Raw genomic sequence first — 21,954 nt, forward strand, 5'->3', positions numbered from 1 at the left:
TTATGATTCCCTTCTTTTGTGCATGACTTGATCTTTAGTCTAACCTGGGTTTGTCTTCCAGTTAAGTGCATGTATAAGAAAGCTTCTCTTATCCTTTGCTAAGAAAGCTTCTCTTACCTTCTGCTTAAAGCCTATGTTTGAGTCTCTCTGACCTTCCATCTCTAATTTTACAAAACTAGCATGATTATTTAGTTTGTTTATTTTGTGTTTAGATATGTTTTTCCTTTTTAGACCCAGCCTCCTACAGAAAGACTGGAATAAATTAGTTCTTTAAGCAAACTGTCTCAACATGGTTCACTCGTGCTTAATGCACATTCATGATGCAGTTTGTGATGTACCAGTGAGAAATCATAAGTTACATGCAGTGGGATTCCTTAAATAATTTGCTTTTAAAGAAAAGCAAATCAAATTACTTTATATGGTGTCATACTGACAGCCAGACACTAATCAGAGGGATTGGACCTCTCCACAGAAGTGTCCGTTTTCCCCCTAGTGCTACTGTTCTGCCTTATTCCCCCCAGTCTGTTCCTGTCCCATTCCCATTCTCCACTCCCTAGGTTTTTCGTTGCAATCCAGCAATTTTTATCCCTCTCAGCCCCCACACTCTTTGCTCAGTCATTCTCAGTTTCTTGTCTCCGTTTCGTCCTCCCTACTCCAGCTTCTTATCCAGTCTGTCTCTTTCTCCCTCTAATTTTGGCCTTCATTTGTGCATCTTTGTATTCTTTTTAGTCCTTACAGATTCCCAGTTCTGTTTCCCTTCCCTTATCTCCTTGTCTGATTTCAACTTACCCACCTTCTGGCTCATTGTCTTAGTTTCCTTGCCGAGACCATCTTTTTCCACCCAGGCCCCTTGCGCTATTTAATTCTCCCTTTTGAGCAGTTGTCTTCTGTCCACCATCTTTCTTCAGTCATAGTTAACTTGTCCAGCCAGTTCTCTGATACCTGGTTCCTGAAGCTGCTTGTTCTCTTCCTACATCGTGTGTGTATCCTCTATATTTGCATCAGACAGCTTTCTCATCTGTGTGAGCCTGTCGGAGGGACTGAGGGTACAGTAAAGTTTCTCATTTCCCACAGCTGAGATCCCTGGACTTGATAAGCATTTGTACATTGGTGATTGCAAGCCTTAAAAAACAACTTTGGCTGGACTTCCTCAAAAACTGAACAAGCACAAACAATCCCCAGATCACTGCTCTAAAGCACGGAGCTGTTAAAGCTTTCTAATGTGAGGTGGGGGAGTGTTACTTTTCTGTAGTTCTGTTCAGAAAAACAGCTGAACTCTTTAGGTTAAACATTCTGAATAGCAATCAGCATGAGGAATACACTTGCAATGAAAATTTCAACCAAAACTTTTGGTTTGAGAAAGATGTAAACAACTGTAAACCCTGTCTTATAACCCTGTCTGGACATCCTTGACTTTCCCCACCCAGAGCTGGCAGTAGCTATATGGAATTTATCTGCAGTCACTGTGTGCATGTTCAGTTATTGCATTACCTGTGCTACTCAACTCCAACTAAAATCGCTATATGACATAACTGGTGAGTGGGGGATACCATAATGTAGTAAAAATATATTTGTCAATACTGTGCATGCATTTCATAAAAAGGTTCTTACTTATGAAATGAACATGCTGTTCGTGTTAACATGCAGAGAAAACCGTTTGATTATACTGAGCAATCATAGCACACTTGAACAAAACTGTTGAATATATATCTTGTGCAAAAATCTTTTAATAAAGATAATGTTAAGATATTTGTAGGAGTGAAAATGAACTTTTGTTTCTATGACTTATCTTGAAAAGAAAATAGTTGTGTTTAAATTAATAGAAACATTGCCATGAAATTTCTTCCCAGCTAGGTAGTCACTGTAAGACTACAACGGCTTCCACTTTCTGAAGTTTGCATTGAGCTGGATCAACACAAGGATATTAATTATATTACAGTTACCTTTTAATGCTTAGACATATGGGCTACTGAGAGAGTGACTATATTAATGATGGGCAAGGTTTGTTTGGAACCTGAGTCCAGGGTGATTTCTGGGAAGTTTTAATTTGAAATATTTATAACTTGAGAGCTGCTTTTTCAAAAGCATCATAAACCACCTTTGTTGTTGACAAAAGAGATGACTTGATGCCGCAGCACTTCTTAAAAACCAACATATTAATCACTGGATTAATTTTTTTTTTTTTTTTTGTTTAGTACGTCGAGAAATTGATACACTCAATGAACGCTTAGCAGCTGAAGGACAAACAGTTGATGGAGCTGAACTGAACAAAGGACAACTGAAAGCAAAAGGTAAGATGAGTATTAATAAATACTCACTTAGGGTTTCTCTTCTAGTTAGCTTTTCCTATAATTAGCTGAACAGAATTTTTGGTCTAATTGAAGGGAATTGATACCATTTTACAAAAAAGTTAAAAGAGCAAACAAAAACAAACGAACAAAAAACCATATTATTTGAAATGTCTTCCTTTTGAATTTATTTGTCTCAACAGCCAGTCATAGTACCAGTCAGCTTTCTCAGAAATTAAAGACAACTTACAAGGCATCTACTAGCAAGGTATGAGACAAACTAAACTCTACTTGCATCACTGTATACTCATGAGACTAATGTGGCTGTCTTCAAGTTGTGAAGTATCATGTCTTAAGCTGTATAATTCCATTCTTTAGACATGCCTGGTGAAGAACAATATCCATATTTTAGATTCAGTAATTACCTCTTCATCTTTTCTTCTGTAAGATGTGATTATTTTACAAAAGTTAATAAAAATTGGAGTATTGGAAGGGGAAGGATTTTGTGGCACTGTTAAATGTACAGAAGGATTAAACTGTTTTCATGATGAAAGTATAGGAAGTTAAATTAATAGTGAAGTTTCAACTATGGGAATGACTTTGGGAATGACCTCTAAAACTAAAATCAGAAGACTTTTACAATTGAACTGGTTTAAGCTGATTATCTAGGTATTGCGTTTTTTCGCTGTGCCCTTGCAGGTTTTTATTCTTACCCATATAGAATGGAGTGATTCTCAACTTTTTTTTATGAGTTTTTCAAATTGGCAGCTAAGCAGCCTCTCAGTACAGTTGCCAGTGTCTTCCTATTTAATTCCTTAGTTGATGGGGTGTTGTGTTTTTCCATTTTTTTTTTTCTTTTACCTTGTGTATTTATTATTTTCCCTTTTTTCTCCATCCCTTTTCCCTTGTAACTGAGCATCTACACTGTTGCTCATTTTGCCTTAGGGTGGGGCTCTTTGGGGCTGGGCATTAAGTTTTCACAGGAGAGATGACAGCAACAGGAACTGGTATGAGAGCCTGTTGCCTGAATGCATGAACTGGTCCTATGGTTGGTTACATTATGGGCTGTATGACACCATACAAGGTAACATGCGTGTTTTACAAACTCTGCTTGCTTCTCTGTCCTAACCTGGGGGAGCATGTGTGTAGTGTACATCTAGGCTCGTGCATCTTTTCCGCCTCTCTCCTTGTTTTTGTCTCTTGGGCTAGTTTGACAGTCCTCAAAGGGTCTGACAAGCGGGCTGGAAAGCCATTAGTCTGAGAGTAATTTAACACACACAATTGGACAAGAAATTTTCCTTTTTCTTAAAACCTGATTTAAAGTTAACATTGTGTTCAGAATTAAGGAAACAATACAAGATTCAGCGGGCATTTTTTTAAGATGATGAAGAGACAAGAAGTTCAGAGATATTTCATGATTCAGTCCAAATCTAACAAATTCATTCCTTTCTTCTCTACGGTCTCTTTGTAATTCCCTTTGTCAGATATAAATCTGCCTCATCTTGCACAACTTACAAATCTATTAGGTTGGGAATTTATGTTGGGGCTATGTACAATAAATGGTTGTCAACATCTAGAATGCTTCTCACCTTTTCAGTGTGTAAATAATATGCAGTAATTATGTATCTTTATAAAGCTGGCATTGAATACTTATTTTTTCTTGCTTGCTTGCAATGTAGCGTTCAAATTCTTTCCCAGGGAAGTCAGGTGGACCTCGCAACTTCAACATGGGCAGCTGGGAAATATGGGGTGGAGACTCCTGGGTAACTTTTGCTTCCCAGTGTGCTGTTGTGCATGCTAAGTAGGAGTGAGTGGTGGAACATGCAGAATTTATTTATTTATTTTTTTTCTCTGAGAGGGTATCATATCTGTCAACTGTGCCATGTCAGCAGACTTGACATTCGGTTATCTACACTTAATAGCAAAAGTTCATGAAGACATTTGAATTGTAATCTAAGGAGGAAAAAATGATTTGTAGTCGGGCAATATCACTTCCTATTGCTTTCTCCATTATAACTGTTTTGGCAGTTGGTGGGAGCATCTGCATTTTGAATATTTGCTTGCCTTAAGAGGAGAGAAGCAAAATATTTACTCTAGCTTCTGTACAACAGAAAGTTTTGCTGAGTTAGAAGTGTAGCAAAGATTTGTGGAGTAGTGTTTGCAGGATGTGCAAGACTTCCTTTGTGCATCCCAGTTGTCTGTAGTTAAACTTTTCTTTACCCGATCTCTAGAGAAAAAAATCCGTCTTGATGAAAAGCTGTAGTGTAGCAACAGCATGGCTACTTGTATATACGATTTACGTTTAAATGCAGGGAGTGAGAGAACTAAATCACTTGAACTAAAATAGACTGTTTTAAACTCAGGACACTGAGGTAGTGCCTAGTAACCTACATTTAACATCCTATTGTATATTGCTATTGCTTATGTAATTTATGGCCTACTGACAAAGGACTGATGACTGACTGACTCTTTGTCAGAAGACACTTCTACAAAAGCCATTATTTGTCAGTTAATATTCAGTTATCACAGATGCTGTCAGACAATTTCTATGGAATGTGAAGATGTGTTCCTTGATCTGTTTTAAATGGCTTGAAAAATGTCTTATTTCAGTGAGAAAATTCAATATATCATTTCCAATCATAGAACTGATCTTTGGCTGTCCTGCAGCCTTGGAAGATGCATCTTGGCAAAACATAGTGCTTATAGCAAAATCAAAGGATTTCAATCTGTTTAGCTTCTCAAAAGTGAAGGTCAAAGCATTTCAATTGCCGTATAATCACTTGCATTAGAAAAAAAGTCTCCTCTAGCTTTTCATTTGGTGGACCAAGGATAAAAAAAAAAAAATCCAGTGGTCAGCAATTAAGATGCCAGAATTTAAGTTGGAAAGAAGATGCACATTTTTAACAGTCAGGCTAATCCACTCATGGAGCAATTTAGTAATGGATGCATGTAGCAGGTTCTTCATCACTTGGATTCTAAAACTCCAGATTGAACTGTAAAGATGCCCAACCACAAAATGTTCTAGATGCAGGAATCCTTTGATTTGAAAGTTTTTGTCTAGAACAGAAGTGCCCTTCAAAAAACACTTGAAAGTTTTCTGCTTTGCCTTATGAACCTAGGAAATGGTCAACTGGATATAATTTCTTGTATGTAAAGATATCTATATAAAGTTCTTAATACTAATGTTCATTTGTTTTTCCCTCTGCTTGTTTTTAAAGGAGTCAACTGCTCAACTTTAAAAGATTTTTGAGTAGCCTTGGGCCTACAGTCCCAGTGTTGTCCCCACATCTCATGAAAATTAATGGGTGTTTAACATTTTGTTCTATTTCTAATTGATAAATACTAGGGGTGCACTGATAGGGATTTTTTGGTCCAGTACCGATGGCCGATTTTTAAACAAGCCGTATCAGCTGATACTGATACAATTGCCGATTTTTATGCAGCCGGGCACCTTGGAGAGCAGCGTCCCTCCCTCACTGTGGGAGGGATGCTGCTCCTCACTCCCCTTCCCTCCCTCCTTGTCCCTTCTCCCACAATAGACTTACCAGCCCGACACTACTCTGTACTCTGCTGGGCTGCGCTGCTGGCCGGCTGCATACTGCTCTGAGGCTCTGAGCATGCACAAGGCATTTATCGGCGACATTATTAGCCACATTAGCCAAAAAAAACCTGATTGCCAATGCTGTCAATTTTTCTTACGTTGGTGCCAGTCAAATTTGGGACCAGCGTATCAGTGCACCTCTAATAAATACCACTTTGAAAAAACATGACCTGAAATAAAAATCTCACAGCTGTGTAATGCAAATTAGTAAACAAAATTTCTGCAAGATGTAATTCTGCTTCTCTGAAAACAAAGGAAATCAGCTTTCTTTTCTCTATAGCCATTGGATTTTTTTCCAGGTTACAGTAAGTAGGTTTAGTATTGCCCCAACAGAACAAGCTTTAATAAAGAAAAAGGATTTTAAGACTGAAGACAAATATCAGCTATTTCAAGCCTGGTGCATTTCCATGTACGTGACCTGATAAGTATATGTTCTGGAAACAGTTTTCCAGAGACAGTTTAATTGTAAGTGGGGAAAAAATGTGCGTGTGAACACACAGACTTGAAAAAATGAAGACGAAAATGAAATTTCCTTAGTTGATTTGTAAAGACATCCTTGAGATTTAGTGTGGGGGACTTAGGAGTCTAAGGTTTGGATTTTGCTAAACAGTTGAGAGTTATGTTAGTCCCTTCTGTAATTTTAATTCTTATGTTCCACTCATACATGGCACCATTTGTTTTATGGAGATGATTTATATTAAAGTTGCATCCTAGGATTGTTTTCAAGTCTTTACAATCAATTTTGCAGTATAGTTGAACTAATAACCTTTGCCTCATTTTGTGAGAACTAACCCAATTCTTTTTCAATGCATCATTAAATGATTGTTGCTTCTGCTGATATGAAACTGTTATGCTTATTAACCATTGAATTTTGACTTCATATAGGGTTTCATCATTACAAAACTGACATGCAAAAATTTTGGACTAATTTGATTCTCAACATTCTCCCAAACATTTTCTTAAATCTGTCTTTTCTAGGGTAATTTGAGTACACATCTTAATTAAATGACTTTTGAAGACTGCTTTTTTGATATCAAACAGATGAATAGAACTTTGTTCTTAGTATTACTTTAGAGTTAAATCTTCTAACAGAGGAAGCTCATTGTAACTGTAGTGTAGAATTAATTATTTAAAACCTATATTGCTTTCAAGTCAAAACACTGTAAATTCAAGGTTTTGACTCTTAGGCTCTGGTTACATACATTTAAGCATATGTTCATAATTCTCTTATTAAAAGTTTTCCCTCTTAAAGAGTTTAATTAAATGTCCATTTTCCTCACGGTATTCTTGTTAAAGGACCCTCAAAGCCAGTGAAAAGTACAATATTGCATACAGTGTTGTGCCCCTTCTTTGTGTTATGCCATCTCTTTATAGACACTTACCATATTTATTCAAATCCAAGACAAGGGTCCCCCCACCATTCAACATGGTGTGGTGGGGGAAGCCCCTCATCTTGGATTTGATTACAAGATGGGAGGGGAGGGAATGCAGCTGCTACAGGTCTGACTCTGGCCTTGACCTAGGTTCAACATTAGAACCAGAGACATAGCAGCTGCCTGTGTCCCTCTCCCTTCCCCCACTGCTTCCCATCAAGTGCAGCTCCAGCCCCATTCAGCAGCAGTGCCAGCAACTCTGGGGGCTGCAGTGGGGACAGAGGCTTCAGCAGGCAGCGAGTAGAAGCTGTGGGTAGAGGCTGCAGAAGCTGCAAGGGAAATAGAGCAGAGGAAGCAAGGCACAGGCACTGTTGGCAGGGTAAGCAGCAGGGGGGACAAAGAGTTAAGGGGACAAGGGGCAGAAGTTAAGCTGCCTGCTGCTCAGTGCCCCTGATGCTGGCTGCTTTCCTCACAGTAACAGTTGGCAGGTGGGGAGGGGGGTAGGTTTAAAACGACACACGCAATTAAATCCTGTACATGGAAAACTATAATAAATATTCCATGTATAGAATCCAAATATTGGGGGGTTGTCTTAGTTTTGGTTTTTTGATGTTTGTCAGCTTGCATAAATACTAATTTGGATTTAATAAAAGAAAAACATTTCCCCCGCCAATCCTGTGTCTGAAGTTATGTACGTAACAAGTGGTTCAGATGGTTTGAAACTTGTTTATGCCGGTGGGGCTGATTTTATTTTTGTAGGTTAATTCTTAGACATAAAACGAATATGTTTTTTTGCAGTTTTTAAGAAAAGTAGTGCCGCTTAATTTTTACCTAGACACGTTTCCAGATTGTGACCAGCTCTTCATGGTATATAGGAAAACCATAACTTTCTGAAGACATACAGTTCAAATGAGACATCACAATGCAGGTTGTCTCCCAGCCTTCAGACACTTAAGTCTTGTGGGAAAGGAGGGAAAGGAAATTTCTCATGGTCTAGGCCCTCCTGTCAGACCAAATGGAAAGACTGTGCACTGTGCCTGTGCAGCATCACTGAGTTCAGTGGGATTGCACTTTCATAACCCTGGAGTTTGTCCCAATTTCTTTAGAGAACATGAGCTTATTTTTATTCAAAGATTGTATTTTCCTGCAGTTAGAGATATTGACAAATGATAAACAATAATAAAAATGTTAGACCTTCATGGGGGGTTTTTCCTTTTTAATTAAAAAAGGAAAGTCTAGTGTTATGTTACCAAAAGTAATTTGAGGAGTAAGTACCTAACATCTGCACATTGATATGAAAAACATATTGGTCTCTCTATTTTAGATTGTATCCAGTTTCAAAACTACAACATCAAGGGCAATATGTCAATTGGTGAAGGAGTATGTTGGCCACAGGGATGGTATTTGGGATGTCAGTGTCACGAAAACTCAGCCAGTGGTGTTGGGAACTGCATCTGCTGGTAATATTTTGTGTGTTTAATTCCAGTAACTGTATCAAAATATCTGAATAGAGTTCAAATGAATTGTCTGAATAAATCTAAAAAATACATAAAAGCTTAGTTACACTACATATAAGAGAATTTCTTACTGGATTTCTTAAATCTTATTTTGATGTACTTTATTTACTTAAATTTCTTTCTGTTAGTTGTATAGGTGTATCAGTAAAACATTTTAAAGGAGGTTTGGTAGATTCAAAACCCTTGAGTGAATCTTCATAATCTACCCCCAAAGATCTTTTTGGTTTGAGTGCAGCTCAAGCATCCTTGTTAAGTCTCTTAGAGTTTTGAGACCCTGAAGTATAGTGATAATCCGTTTACAAATTATGGCTAGCCAGCATATCTTGGTAGGAATTGTTATGGTTCCTCTTAAGTGGGGGTTGAAAAATGGGGCATTTTTTTGTACTTTAGAGGGCTTTCAAGTAGCATACTGTAGTATACATACATAGGTAGTTGGTAGTATAATTACAGTAGGAAGAAATGACATGGTTGCATAGCAGTATCAGAATACTGCTGTGGCTGAATTTCTTAGTTTTGTTCCCAGGAGACGCAAAAGATGTAGTTGTCACAGTTTACATACACTAAATATATATGGCCTCTTAGCTATAGAGTTTAAAAACACACTTTTAGTTACTAATGCAGTCTTAAGGGCTTGAAATAGCCAAAGGATCTGTAAAGACCAGAATTTGAGAACTTGAGTGATTCTCTCATTAGGGGGAACAGATACTATAGCCCATTGGTTTAATTCAAACAGTATTAGCAACACCAGCATCACTTTCCAGCAAATCTTTATCTTGGAAAGCATTTGGGAAAGTGAAGCTTTTCTATCTCTAGATTGGATAGTGTGTTCTAGTTTTTGTAACTGGGGCGACATTTTTAGTTGTAGTAATTGGGAACTTTAAAATTTACATTTCTTTTAATGTAAGAACTACTTCTAGAAAAACAGACTTATTCTACAGTTTCCTTTTAGTTATAATTTTTAATTTATAATTAATTTTGATTATACTGTGCTCTAAGAGGTCAAATTATTCTTCAGAATAATAATGAAAAAATGTTTACATATATTTCTGTTTTACCCTTTGTAGATCATACTGCTCTTCTGTGGAGCATAGAGACTGGAAAGTGCCTTGTCAAGTATGTAGGGCATGTTGGATCAGGTAAGGGTGCACAAGAACAAAGTTAATAACATTTTTGTGGGGGAAAGTGTATACACCTATTAAGATTTCTATAATGCCTTCAGTCTATTAGGCAGCAATAAACTCCTTGTAAAGCTCCCCTAAGTTTTATTATGCTGAAAACACTTTCTAATGTAGTCTTCTTTTAAGTAAGTTTTAAGGTGTCTCTGTAAATGTTTAATATATAATAAATTGTAATGCACAAAATTACATTAAAAACAATAAAGCTGTAAAATGAAGTACTCCCTGGCCTTGTTCTCTGAAGTTGTTGAAACATTTTTGCTGAATTTTTTGGAGGGGGATGTCTATCAGAGCAGACATCTTGCATAAAAATCTGAGCCCAAACAATTTCATAGAATTCAGAACTGTTGAGTGCAGCTTCTAAGAGGTCAAACTTAAGCAACTGAAAGCACGATTCCATGCTTCTGGGCTGCTTTGGTATATAACTCCTTAAATGTATTGTCTGATTGTGGTCATAAACAAAATTGAGTAATCCTTTTTTTTATTTGGACCTTTTTAATTACTAAATGTGCTTTCAGATATTTCAAGCCCATTGTCATCTTAATAGGGATACAGTAATCTTTGTAAAATCAGCCTGAAAGTCTCAGTCACTTTATTTGTGTGCAGATACTCATTTTTAAGTGGCTAATTGGATAAATGTAGGTAAATTGGGTAACAGTTCTGTGTGGTTTTAATAAAATAATTTTATATAGTTTATATACAGAAAACCACACAACGCTTAAGTTCCTAAATTATCTTAACTCATACATGTCTATAAGAATTGTATTGCTTAACTTATACATGAAGAGTATTACATAATGTACCAATTACTGCTCTTAAGCAGTATGTTCCCCTGTAGAATTAGTTTTGTATGAAAACTTTGAGAGTTACCTTTCTAAATTTATTAGAGAAGTCAAGAACTGTAGAGTATTATTTTGTTTATGTTCTATTTTTAAAATATTTGCATCTTAATAACATTTAGTCTAAGTGACAGTACTTTTATAGAAAAGTGTTTTATAAGGGATACATATGGACACTAAAGAAATGTAAAATGTGTAGTTCAAACTTTTTATACTAAGTGCTATGTACATTTCAAGTGTTGGTGTACAAAATCTGGAGGAGTCTCTTGGTATTGTACTTAACTCTTTGTAAGTCTGTTACAGGAGTCTGTCATTGCATAGATACGTTCTAGTTCCATGAGGCTTCACCAGCAATTATTAGGAAAAGGCTTTTTTCATTGAAATTCTTTAGAAAACAGCTCTCCATTGGGGCCTTAGGGGGAAACTAAATTGATCTTGAATTAAAATACATATTCCTTGTTAAAGCATAATTGAAAAATAGAAACTCCTAGCATCAGGAAACGTTTGTTGTTATGATGTAAATGTTTCTGTTGTTTCAGGCATAGAAATAGATATATAGAACCTTACAGAATTTTCCCAGAAGCTGATAAAAGTTAATCTGTTGGGTTAATCTGTAAGGAAGCCAGAAGTTACTCCCTTAGCTTGTTCATCCCATATAACATTAATGTTTTATTTTAGATGCAGGAAGTAGTTTGATTAAAAAGTTCTTGCTGTTCTTGTAATCATCTTGGTGCATAAATTGCAGACTTGGTTTTTGTGCCTTTTATAAGACGTTGATTTAACATATGTGTATGAAACTAATAATAATTCTATAGGTTAATTTAATACTTCACTGCTTCTTAGTTCTTAAAATTGTAAACGTTTAAAAAGTGATTTTTGCCTTAACAGACTTTTTGTGCTCTGATTTTGTTGGCCTAAAACTTGATTTTTATCTTGCACAGTAAATTCCGTAAAGTTCCATCCAACAGAGCAGGTAGCTCTCACAGGTACGTACAGTTTTTATTTAATTAAAATTATTTAGTCAAACTAAATAAAAAATTAAATGCAATCTGCTTGTTATAATGAGCCATATAGTAACCTTTGCTCAGTGGCAGAATCTTTTTTTGATGTTGTACCTGCCATCTTATGTCCTTTTCTGTCTCTGTTTTGTTTAGATTTAGTTAATTCTTTGGTGCAGGCCCCTTCTCTTTTGTGCTGGGAAACACCTACCACTCAGGTGCTCGTAGAAAGAAGCATAATGTTATTATATAACTTTTTTATTTTAATTTTTTTTCAAGTAACACGATTCTAATGATATCTTTTGACATAGAAATATGAGATTTAACAAGGAGGGGTGCTGTCTGTTATAGTGACAACTATGTCCCTACGAACTTGTGAAAGTTCATGATTGCTTTCGTAAAGGGAAGGACATCATCAGTGCAGCCTTGTGATAGAAATCGGTTGCAGTGGGATGTATGGTTTGTTTTTGTTTTTTTGTTTTGCTTTTTTTAATGGTCCAGCAGCTGAAGTGCTAACTTTGGGATTCAAGCCAGAGTTGAATTGTTTTTAATTTTAAATTTTTCATACAAGTCATTTCTGAGATGCAAGTCACTGAAAAACGGTCAGTCTTCAATTCTGAAAATTTTCGAAGTTTGTTCTCTAGCAGGAATGAAATAATACTACTTTAAAAAGGCAGAATATTGAAGCTAGAAATAATTAGTTTTTTACATCAACTTTAAGTGTTGCTTTGATTTTTACTATGTCCTACATCTAACAGATCTGCATGGGATTATAAACCACTATAACTATAGACACAAGAATACTCTAGATTGGGGTCGGCTACCTTTTTAGGGCAGTGGAACTGGTACTTGCAACCCCGGCTGTTGCCAGGAGCTGCTGGTCCCCTGATTTTTGGATCAGTCGTCAGTCATCTACAGACTCATCAATGACTTCTCTATTTACTTGGAAGATTGTCACCCTTGTATTGAGAGGCTGCCACCACATAAAGATAAATTAGTATTACTAATTCATTTGCCACACAAAGATTTAGATTTTCTTCATATAACAAGTAATGAGTTTTTGATTCTACCTTTGAGTTTAACTTTGAAATATAATTTTACGTTTGATAGTTTGGATTTCTCTGTACATCTGTGGAAAAAATCCTTGCTTGAAGGGGAACTTGCTTTTTCCAAAAATCCTGATCATACAAATTACCATTTAACAATATAAAATCTTATGTGAGAGTGTTAGTATAGTGTAGAAAGATGATTATTATATACAGTAAAATCCCTATTATCCGGTATGAGTGGAGAATGCTGGGTGCTGGTTATGTAAAAATTCCGGTTACCTGAAGCAGATAACACGGAGGGAGGGGAGGAACGGAGTGGCAGCAGTCGTATTTTGGGTGTGGGGGTGGTGGCGGCTGCATGCGAAGTAGCAGTGGCACAGGGTGGTGGGTGGTAGCACCCACCATGTGCCAGCTTTCCCTGCTCCTTCCCCCACGACCAGTCAGCCGCTTGGAAATTCTGGTTAATAGAGTATTCCGCCTTGTAGAATGCTGGATAACAGGAATTTTACTGTATACAGTATTTTCGACGGAAAATTTTCACCAAAGAAACTTAATGTTTTCATTTTTCAAGCAGTTAAGTTGGATGACTTCTCCCATTTTTGCCTAATGAATCAAGAGCTCAACGGTATTGAAGCATGGAAAACAGTCAGTTATTTTGTGATTTACCAAAATGGTGATTAACAAAATTTGTTGGTTTTTTTTTTTTTTTTTTAACGTGTTAAGCAACACTGCCAAAATGTACAAAAAATCAAAACTTGTGTATTGCGTTTACGGAAACATACTTATCCAGTCTCTCTCTACAGCGTCTGGAGACCAGACAGCTCACATCTGGAGATACATGGTTCAGTTACCCATGCCTCAGCCAACTGCAGACTGCAATGTAAGCAGTAAACTGACTGCGAATAAACTGTTCTTGGGGTAGCTTAATCTGATTTAGCTGTTGTGACATGTGAATATGTTCATCATTAATTAAAGGGACTCTGAGATTTGGCCCAAATTCTAGATTAAAAAAATTCTTTTACAAAGTTCTAAATTTAATTAATTTTCATGTTCTTTTCATATAGTATTCCTCTAGCATTTCCAAGCCATACCTTACAGAACTGAATCTGAAACTTCAAGTATAATTGTCTGAATGAAGAATTGCCCAAGTTAGCAATATTCAAGTACATACAGTATATAAGATGAGCTTTTATTCCCCCAGCCAACAGGGGAAGGGGGGAACCTTTGCATCTGCATACAAGGAAACCTCACTAAATACATTATCTATGACTTAAGCTGCTGCCAGAGCAGCACCAACTATGAAGTTGATTAAATATAGACAGCACTAAGTATAAAACATGTATCCCCCAACATTAGGACAAACATAATGATGGAAAACTTTTTCCATAACAAAGAATAAAATAATGTCCCAGGTCAAATTTAGCCAGATCACATCCAAATCCATATGAATCATTCAGGAACCATATGTGACCCTCCTACTGGCAAATATCCTTCACCCTAGCCTGGGACTTCAGATGCTTCCAAATCCTTTGGCAGGCATCCTATATGCAAGCCCTGAGGCTTGGGGTTTGGATGCCCCCAAGTTATGCTTTTCCTCAGCTGTATGGCTGCAAGAGTAAGCTAGAAAGGAGTTTCTCATTTCCATGAAGTTGATGTGTAGCTGAGACTCTCCCACTGGAAGCTGGCCAGTGGGAAGCTAACTATGAAGCTGTCACGTGGAGTCCTGTTCACAAGCAGACTAGGGCAGAATCCTCCACTAAACGTTGCCATTTTAATTGCATCACCTCAGTCAAGGTACTTCCTCTGCCAGTGATGTGAACCTTCCACAAGGACAGATTAGTGCAAGATCTGGGGTAGAGTCCCCCTCAGTGCTGACTCTTTCAAGTCATGGTGAGCCACCACATTGAATATATTTCAACTTCTTCATTCTCACAGCTGAGCCGCACCTTTATTTCCCATTTCCAATGAGTCCTGTTTTTTAACCACCTTAAATGTCTGTCGGATATCACCAAATGAGGTCCAAACAGTTTACCCAGAGTCCCCTTGTTGCATATGATTAGTGTGGCTCCACCCTCCATGAGATGGAGCCAGACCAGGTTAACCTGTGCCGCATTTCCATGTAATAGATATGGTATACCTTTTTAGGTTAAGATGCAGCAGCTGCTATGCAAAACAAATTAGCCTGTTACTGTGTGAATAATATATTGGTGTTCTCTTTCATTGTATGAGATAATCACCCACCTTGTTTATAAAGAAGGCTAACAACACTGTGGGCTGCCTTAGTAGGATTGTTGGCAGCATATCAAAGGAAGTGATTATTGCCCTCTATTCAGCACTGGTGAGGCCACATTTGGAGTCCTGTGTCCAGTTTTGGTTCATTCCCCCATCCCCCCCCCCCAACCACACACATGCACAGAACAGATGTGGACAAATTGGAGAGAGTCCAGTGGAGGGCAACAAAATGGTTAGGGGGTGCTGAGGAAACTGGACTTGTTTAGTCTGGAGAAGAGAAGATGGGGGATTTAATAGCAACCTTCAACTACCTGAAGGGGGGTTCCAAAGAGGAAGGAGCTAGACTTCTAAATAGTGACAGATGACGGAACAGGGGAGCAGTGGTCTCAAGTTGCATCAGTGACAGTTTAGGTGAGATATTAGGAAAAACTTTTTCACAAAGAGGGTAGTAAGAAAAAAAAAAATTAAACAAATTTTTCTTCTTGACAGAGGATGTAAATGTGTTCTCATGGGTAGATCAGCGTATGCAGCAAGACAGAAGCAACTGCATTCACCAGAATCAGATTCTTATTGCATTTTCATACGTGCTTTGGGAGGGGCTTTAAGGGGGTGCCTTAAATAGCCTGCTGTGCTAATTAAAAGCACCCGAATGTCATGTGTATCAGCATCCTCCACGTTGAAAAATGATGGCTGACTGCTCATCGATCAAACTTTAGTTCCGAGTGCCTTGCCGCCATTTTCCAGCATGTGATGCTAGAGTTTGCTGGAGCACGTTTATTTCCATGCTCCAGCAGATTCAATTAATCAAGTGATGTGTGGTGGTACACGGCTGGCACAGCATCTGAACAGGACTTGAGGATCACAATCGACTGGAAGATGAACATGAGCCAGCAATGCTATGAGGTTGTCAGCATGGCAAATAGAACGCTGGTGTGCATCAGCCAATGTGTTGCCAATAGATCCAGGAAGGCGATTCTCCCTGTAAGCAGTGTGGTGTGTGTGGTCGCACAGGCATGCCTGGCAGCACGGCATGAGTATGCCTGCATGACCATGTGTGCAGCACAGCTTAGAGGGACCGCTGGTGCTTCTCCCTCTCTGTTCATTGTTGGTGAGACCACAGCTGGAGTCCTGTGTCCAGTTTTTGGCACCGCAATTCAGGAAGCGTGTGGATAAGCTTGAAAGGGTACAGAGAAGGGCCACCCATGTGATTATGGGCCAGGAGGATAGGCCATATGCAAGGGACTCTGGGAAGTGGGCCTGTTCAGTCTGAATAAGAGAAGACTGAGAGGTGACTTGATAGCTACCTACAAGTACTTAAGGGGTGAGCATCAAGATCTAGGTGAATAACTCCTCGGGAAGGCACCTCAAGGAAGGACAAGGACCAGTGGGCACAAGCTAAAAGAGGGAAAATTTAGGCTGGGCATGAAAGAACTTTTTTTCTGTAAGGGATGCTAGAATCTGGAACGTACTCCCAGCAGCAGTGGTGCAGTTGCCATCCTTGGAGATGTTCAAGATGAGGCTGGATAAGCACCTTGTTGAGCTTGTTTGAGCCCAATAATTTCCTGCCCATGGCAGGGGACTGGACTTGATGATCTTGCAGACCCCTTCTGGTCCTTTGATTCTGTGATTAAGTGTGCTCCACCATGCTGGATTTCCAGTGCTAACTCCCTGCACATCTATAGGGGCCCTTAGCTTCTACACCTTGGACAAATTAACTTCTGTACCTCTTAGCTGCAAAAGGAAATCACCACTTTATGACCACATTCAGGTGCTAAGAGGAGCATTTGTTCAGTTATTTTAAAATAAAAAGTGCTAAATCCAGGTACATGATTGAATACCACCAAACCTTTTCACATTCAGTTTGGTATTAACTTTTTATATCCCTTGTCTCAACTAAACTTAGAGACCCTCCCCTCTGTAAATAAAATGTCCCTGATAACTTTAACTTGAAAGGATTTTTACATTTGTATGAGAAATAATTACAAAATGGTTTGAAATAGTGGTTCATCTGAAAATGGAAGGTTGCAGCTGAAATACTGACAGTGCTAACAGCATATCTATTCAGTACTTAAATCGCATGTTAGCTGGCTTCTAAGCTTTGCCTCTTCTGCCTGGAATTTGGGAAAATTTGTTTGTCTTAATATCTTTTTTTATTGGACCAACTTTGTAGTTGGGAGAGATGTTAACACGCAATACACAACATATCTGGGAAAGAAGCAAATGGAGCCTAAGCTAAATGCCAGGTAGAATAATTGTTTTTGTTTAACCCTAGTGTGTAAATGAAAGTGATCATTTAAAAAAGGTAGTGGGCAGTAAACCTGTGGAGCAAAGCGAAGTTGTTAGAAGTAATTACAGACCAAATAAAGAACTGTTGAAATAGATAAACCTAATTATGTAAAAGAATAAGACCATTCAAAAGAGAAGAGGACATTTAGCAGCTGTGACCCAGATAGCTTAACAGAGGAGCAGGTAAATTATGAGCCATAAAATCATTGCCTAATTAAAGTCCCTGCTTCTTGGTGTCCCTTAAAGTGATGGATTTTTGTTCCCAGGCTCATTATCTTAAAGTATTGCATAGGCTTTCCTTAAGGAAAAGTACGGTGAGGGTTGTTTATGATAAGTGTTCTTTCAGTGGTTGTTCATGATTTGGGTGTTTCTCCTCTTCCTTTTGAGTGTTCGTTCTGGTGTGTAAGGCTGACTTTGTTTCACCCATGTAGTTTCTATAAGGGCATTTGGTGTAGTGGATGAGGGAATCAAGTTTTGCGTAAGGACATGGGGGATACATTCATTTTGATAGTTTTGTTGTGAGGTATCTTGAATCCAGTGACTGGAGATGTCTCAGTAGGTTTTGCATTTCTTGTTTAGTCTGTTGCTGTTTGATCAGTAGAGTTTGTTTCTGACTAATTTGGTGAGGTTGGGGGATTGTTTGAAAGCCAGAAGTTAGAGGTGGTTGGAGAATATATATATAAAATAATTTTTTTCTTTTTCTTTTGTTTGGTTTTTTTTGTTTTTTTTTTCCCCCCCAAGGTATGATTTCATTCAAGTGCAAGTTTCTAATACCTAGTATAAGGATGCCAGCAATGTATAGATAAATGAAGTGGGTGTCGAGCACAGCAGATGTGATAGTGTCTGAGGGTGCCTAGACACGTGCAGTGAGGCCTCTCCGACACACTGTAATTGCAGCGTATTGGAGCAGACTCAATTAATTGAGTCTGCTGGAGCTGTCGTAATTACTGTGCTTCAGCGGACTCCAGTGTCGTGTGCATCAGTGTCCCTGAACTTGAAAAATAGCATGTGGGGGCACCTTAAAGCTTGTTTGACAAACTTTTAGTTAAAGCACCTCCACCCCCATTTTTTAGTGCAGAGACACTGATACAGGTGATGCTCCAGGAGCTTTAATTAGAGCAGCTCTTGGAACTTCTTTAATGAACACTCACTCGCACACACTTTGAGTGCTTGTATAAATTCCCTGAGGGTCTTGCTATAGATTATTGTTGTCTTGGTATATTCAGATTAATATTTGTAGAAATAAGTGTGACGCTCTTACTTTGTAGACATAAATGTATGCAGTTGTTAACAGAGTGCTATTCTGCGTATGTATAATTGTGTCTAGAAATTTTGATGTTGGTGTAAGAGTATTCCAGAGAGAATTTGATGGAGAGGTAGTAATTGTTGATTTTTCACTGCAACTTCAGTTAGCAAATCCAGGTGCTCTGTCTAAGTCAGGGGTTCCCATGCTGTGGTATGTGTAACTCTGGGGGTAAGATGTCTCAGGGGGTACACAGGAGAAATTATGTAATGGTGGATTTAATTTTCACTATAATAATAATTGGCATTGAAGGGGTTAAAACATAGTGTAAGCAGGTAGGTACACGGGCAGCTGGTAAAACTGGAAGGGGGTAGTCAATAAGAAAAAGTATAAACCTTTGGTCTAGATTATGTCATTCATATATTGTAGAAAATGTATCAACAGCAGACGTGGTACAATTTTATAAGGACTCTTAGTTTTCAAGATGGCTCATGAACAGGCTGACACACTAGAGGACAATATTTGTGTACATGGCTATGACTAGTTTGAAGGAAGTGTAGGTTGCTGAAAGGTGTCCAATGAAAGAGCAATCCAATAAAAAAAATATTACCAAATAAATCTCGCTTCTCACTTTTTCCCTGGATCATTATGGCCACTGCCAGCTACTACAGTATATTAAGACATTTAGGTATGATTATAGAGCCATGTTTCATAGCAACTTCTTGCTTTTGTTTAATTGATTGTATACGAATTTAAAATTACTAGCTTATTTTTATGTGTTTTACTGAGATAAGAAAATGCTTCAAAAGATATTGCCAATTTTAAAGAGTTAACGTTTTAAAATGTTACAGAATTTTTCCTGGCTAGTTGCCATTTTGGATTTGGTATTAAGAATGTGTTTGGAGGATACTAACGATGGATAATAGTCTGCCAAAAAATTAAAGGTGTAATGATGAGACTAATTATCTTAAGAATTTATTGGCTAGTGATAATTAAGACCACAAATCCAGTCTGAGGGGATTCATAAGAATAGCATGCTACATAGCTTTGACGTTACTTTCCTGCTGCCATAAGTTTCTGATAGCAGAAGCTTGATCATAGTAGGGTAGATTCTTCAGTATTAAGAATAGGTGGTTTCTTCAAAAAAGAAAAAATAATTAAGTACAACTTATTAATATATGGACCAATCACTCATTTGTACTCTTAAATTAACAGCAAATAGCTGGGGAAGATGAAATTGAGTTCTCAGATAAAGATGAACCTGATGGAGACGGAGATGCTTCCAGTGACTGTCCAACTATACGTGTTCCCTTAACGTCCCTTAAAAGCCATCAGGGAGTGGTTATAGCAGCTGACTGGTTGGTCGGAGGGAAGCAGGCTGTAACAGCTTCATGGGATAGGACAGCAAACCTGTATGAAGTGGAGACATCAGAACTTGTTCATTCTCTGACAGGTATCTTTCTCTTTTGTTCTCATGGAAAATTTTTTAACTTGTAACTGATTTCATTTGTGATAGTTTGTTACTTGCAAACATCTCAGGCTTTTCTGGGTAAGTAACATCCTTTTGAGGGCTTGAAGAAACTTAATAAAGTTGCAAGAAATGTGAATGAATATGGCACCAGAGTTCATAAGATGTTAGTCCTGCAAATGCTGTAGAGATGAGAATTAGGTGATGTTTGTGGGACTTTATTCTACGAAACTGAGGGGTAGTATTGAAATGGAAAGCAGCATTTTTCTGAGCAATTGAGAAATGGCTTTACTTTGTGTTGTAATGGCGGCACATTCAATAGCAGTAACTTATGGCCAGTTTAATGTTCATATGAAATAAGAGTTATTAAACTGACTTTCAGAGCTCTAAACCTCTGCAAGGGCAGTAAGATGAGTAGAATCCAGACTGTCATTTTCTATGGGGTGTTTTTTTTGCTTTGTTTTGGTTTTTTGCAGAAATTGTGTCTGATCAGCATTTCATTCCAGATGTTTGTGGGAATGAAAAGTCTTGCATTTTCGTTGCCTTATATGGTCTCATCTGTGGTTGTAGGGCATGACCAAGAGCTAACACATTGTTGTACACATCCCACCCAACGTCTTGTGGTGACTTCATCACGTGATACAACCTTCCGTCTGTGGGATTTCAGAGATCCTTCTATCCATTCTGTGAATGTCTTTCAGGGCCACACAGAGTAAGTGACAGTTGTTTCATAGGCTTTTACATATTCAGAAGGGATAAATGTATTCCGTTAATAATCTTTTGCAAAGTTCTTTGCCGTGGTGCTTCTGAGGTTAAGTTCTTCCTTATATTGTTTTAAGACGCTTGGTCTCTCACTCAAATCCCTCGCTATACTTCCCCCAGATGCACTTTGTGGTGTTCTAAATACCAAAACAACACAGAGGACACTTAATTGTGTTACTTACAGTAAGTATTAGTAAGTACCTGAAACTTTGTAAAATTAAACTTTAAAAGAACTAGTAAGGAAAGTTATGTTTTGGTTTAGGAACCATGTTATGGTCGGACTAGATGATCTGTCTAGGTCCCTTCCGACTCATTGATTCTATGATTATACCATTTTGTTCATTGAAACAAATTTCTTTTCTCCCTAACTGTGGACTAAAGATGACAAGCAGCGAACCCCAGCAAAACAAAGGAAAAAGATGTTTAATTCTCTACACTGTCTCATTTAGACTGTTTCTCCTTTTTACATGTATTTTATGTGTAAATGAGAAGTGTGTAAATTTAGATGCTGATCCACTGTACCTGTTGAAAAGGACTTGTATTTTACGTTGACCCTATATTTGCGTGCTTTAAGATTTCTTGCTAATCTGCTGAGTTTACAAAAGCTACATAACTGTGAGACTATCTTAATATAGTAGCAAGATGTGCATTTTTTTATTTTAAAAACAACAGCAACAGCCGCAACAAAATCCAAAAAAGATATACAGTAAGCAGTAGGAAAAAACGTTTTTTTTCCCCAGACTCAATAGTTTTGAAGATTTAGAAACGTACATGAAAGCAGAGCTTGAGTACCAGGAGACTGTTTCTTGCTCTTCTCTTTTTTCATGAAGTGAGAACTGACTTTTTTTTTTTTATAAATCAGTTTCCCTTCATTAATGATTAGAAATTTCCATTCTAGCTTCACCAAACTTTTAACTTGCCTGGTAACTGGGTTTGAGTGTTCATTTTTCCTCTCCCAGCTCTCAGATCAACCTTATGTGAAAAGTGGAACCTCCACAATTGATGATGAGTATAAATGTGTTGTAGTTAACCATTTACCAAACTCAGTCCTAATAGTAGAGCTGGCTAAAACATGGCTGTTGCCATTTAAGTTGTTTTCTTTGAACAGGAGGAGTTACACCTG

The 21,954-nt window shown here is 37.8% G+C and overlaps 1 protein-coding gene across 2 annotated transcripts in view; it reads left to right on the forward strand.

The window, feature by feature from the left end:
* Positions 1 to 21,954, forward strand: part of WDR37 (WD repeat domain 37) — a 75,424-nt gene that overhangs the window by 28,444 nt on the left and 25,026 nt on the right. For both annotated transcript variants that reach the window (XM_019530771.1, XM_019530781.1), the window contains exons 4-11: positions 2,196 to 2,291; positions 2,492 to 2,556; positions 8,587 to 8,722; positions 9,844 to 9,915; positions 11,735 to 11,779; positions 13,644 to 13,720; positions 19,817 to 20,054; positions 20,640 to 20,781. In XM_019530771.1, coding sequence (XP_019386316.1) covers positions 2,196 to 2,291; positions 2,492 to 2,556; positions 8,587 to 8,722; positions 9,844 to 9,915; positions 11,735 to 11,779; positions 13,644 to 13,720; positions 19,817 to 20,054; positions 20,640 to 20,781 — 871 coding nt within the window. The remainder of the gene's footprint in view (positions 1 to 2,195; positions 2,292 to 2,491; positions 2,557 to 8,586; positions 8,723 to 9,843; positions 9,916 to 11,734; positions 11,780 to 13,643; positions 13,721 to 19,816; positions 20,055 to 20,639; positions 20,782 to 21,954) is intronic.

Source organism: Crocodylus porosus, unplaced genomic scaffold, assembly GCF_001723895.1.
Source record: "Crocodylus porosus isolate Cpor-Errol unplaced genomic scaffold, CroPor_comp1, whole genome shotgun sequence".
NCBI classification, from domain to species: Eukaryota; Metazoa; Chordata; order Crocodylia; family Crocodylidae; genus Crocodylus; species Crocodylus porosus.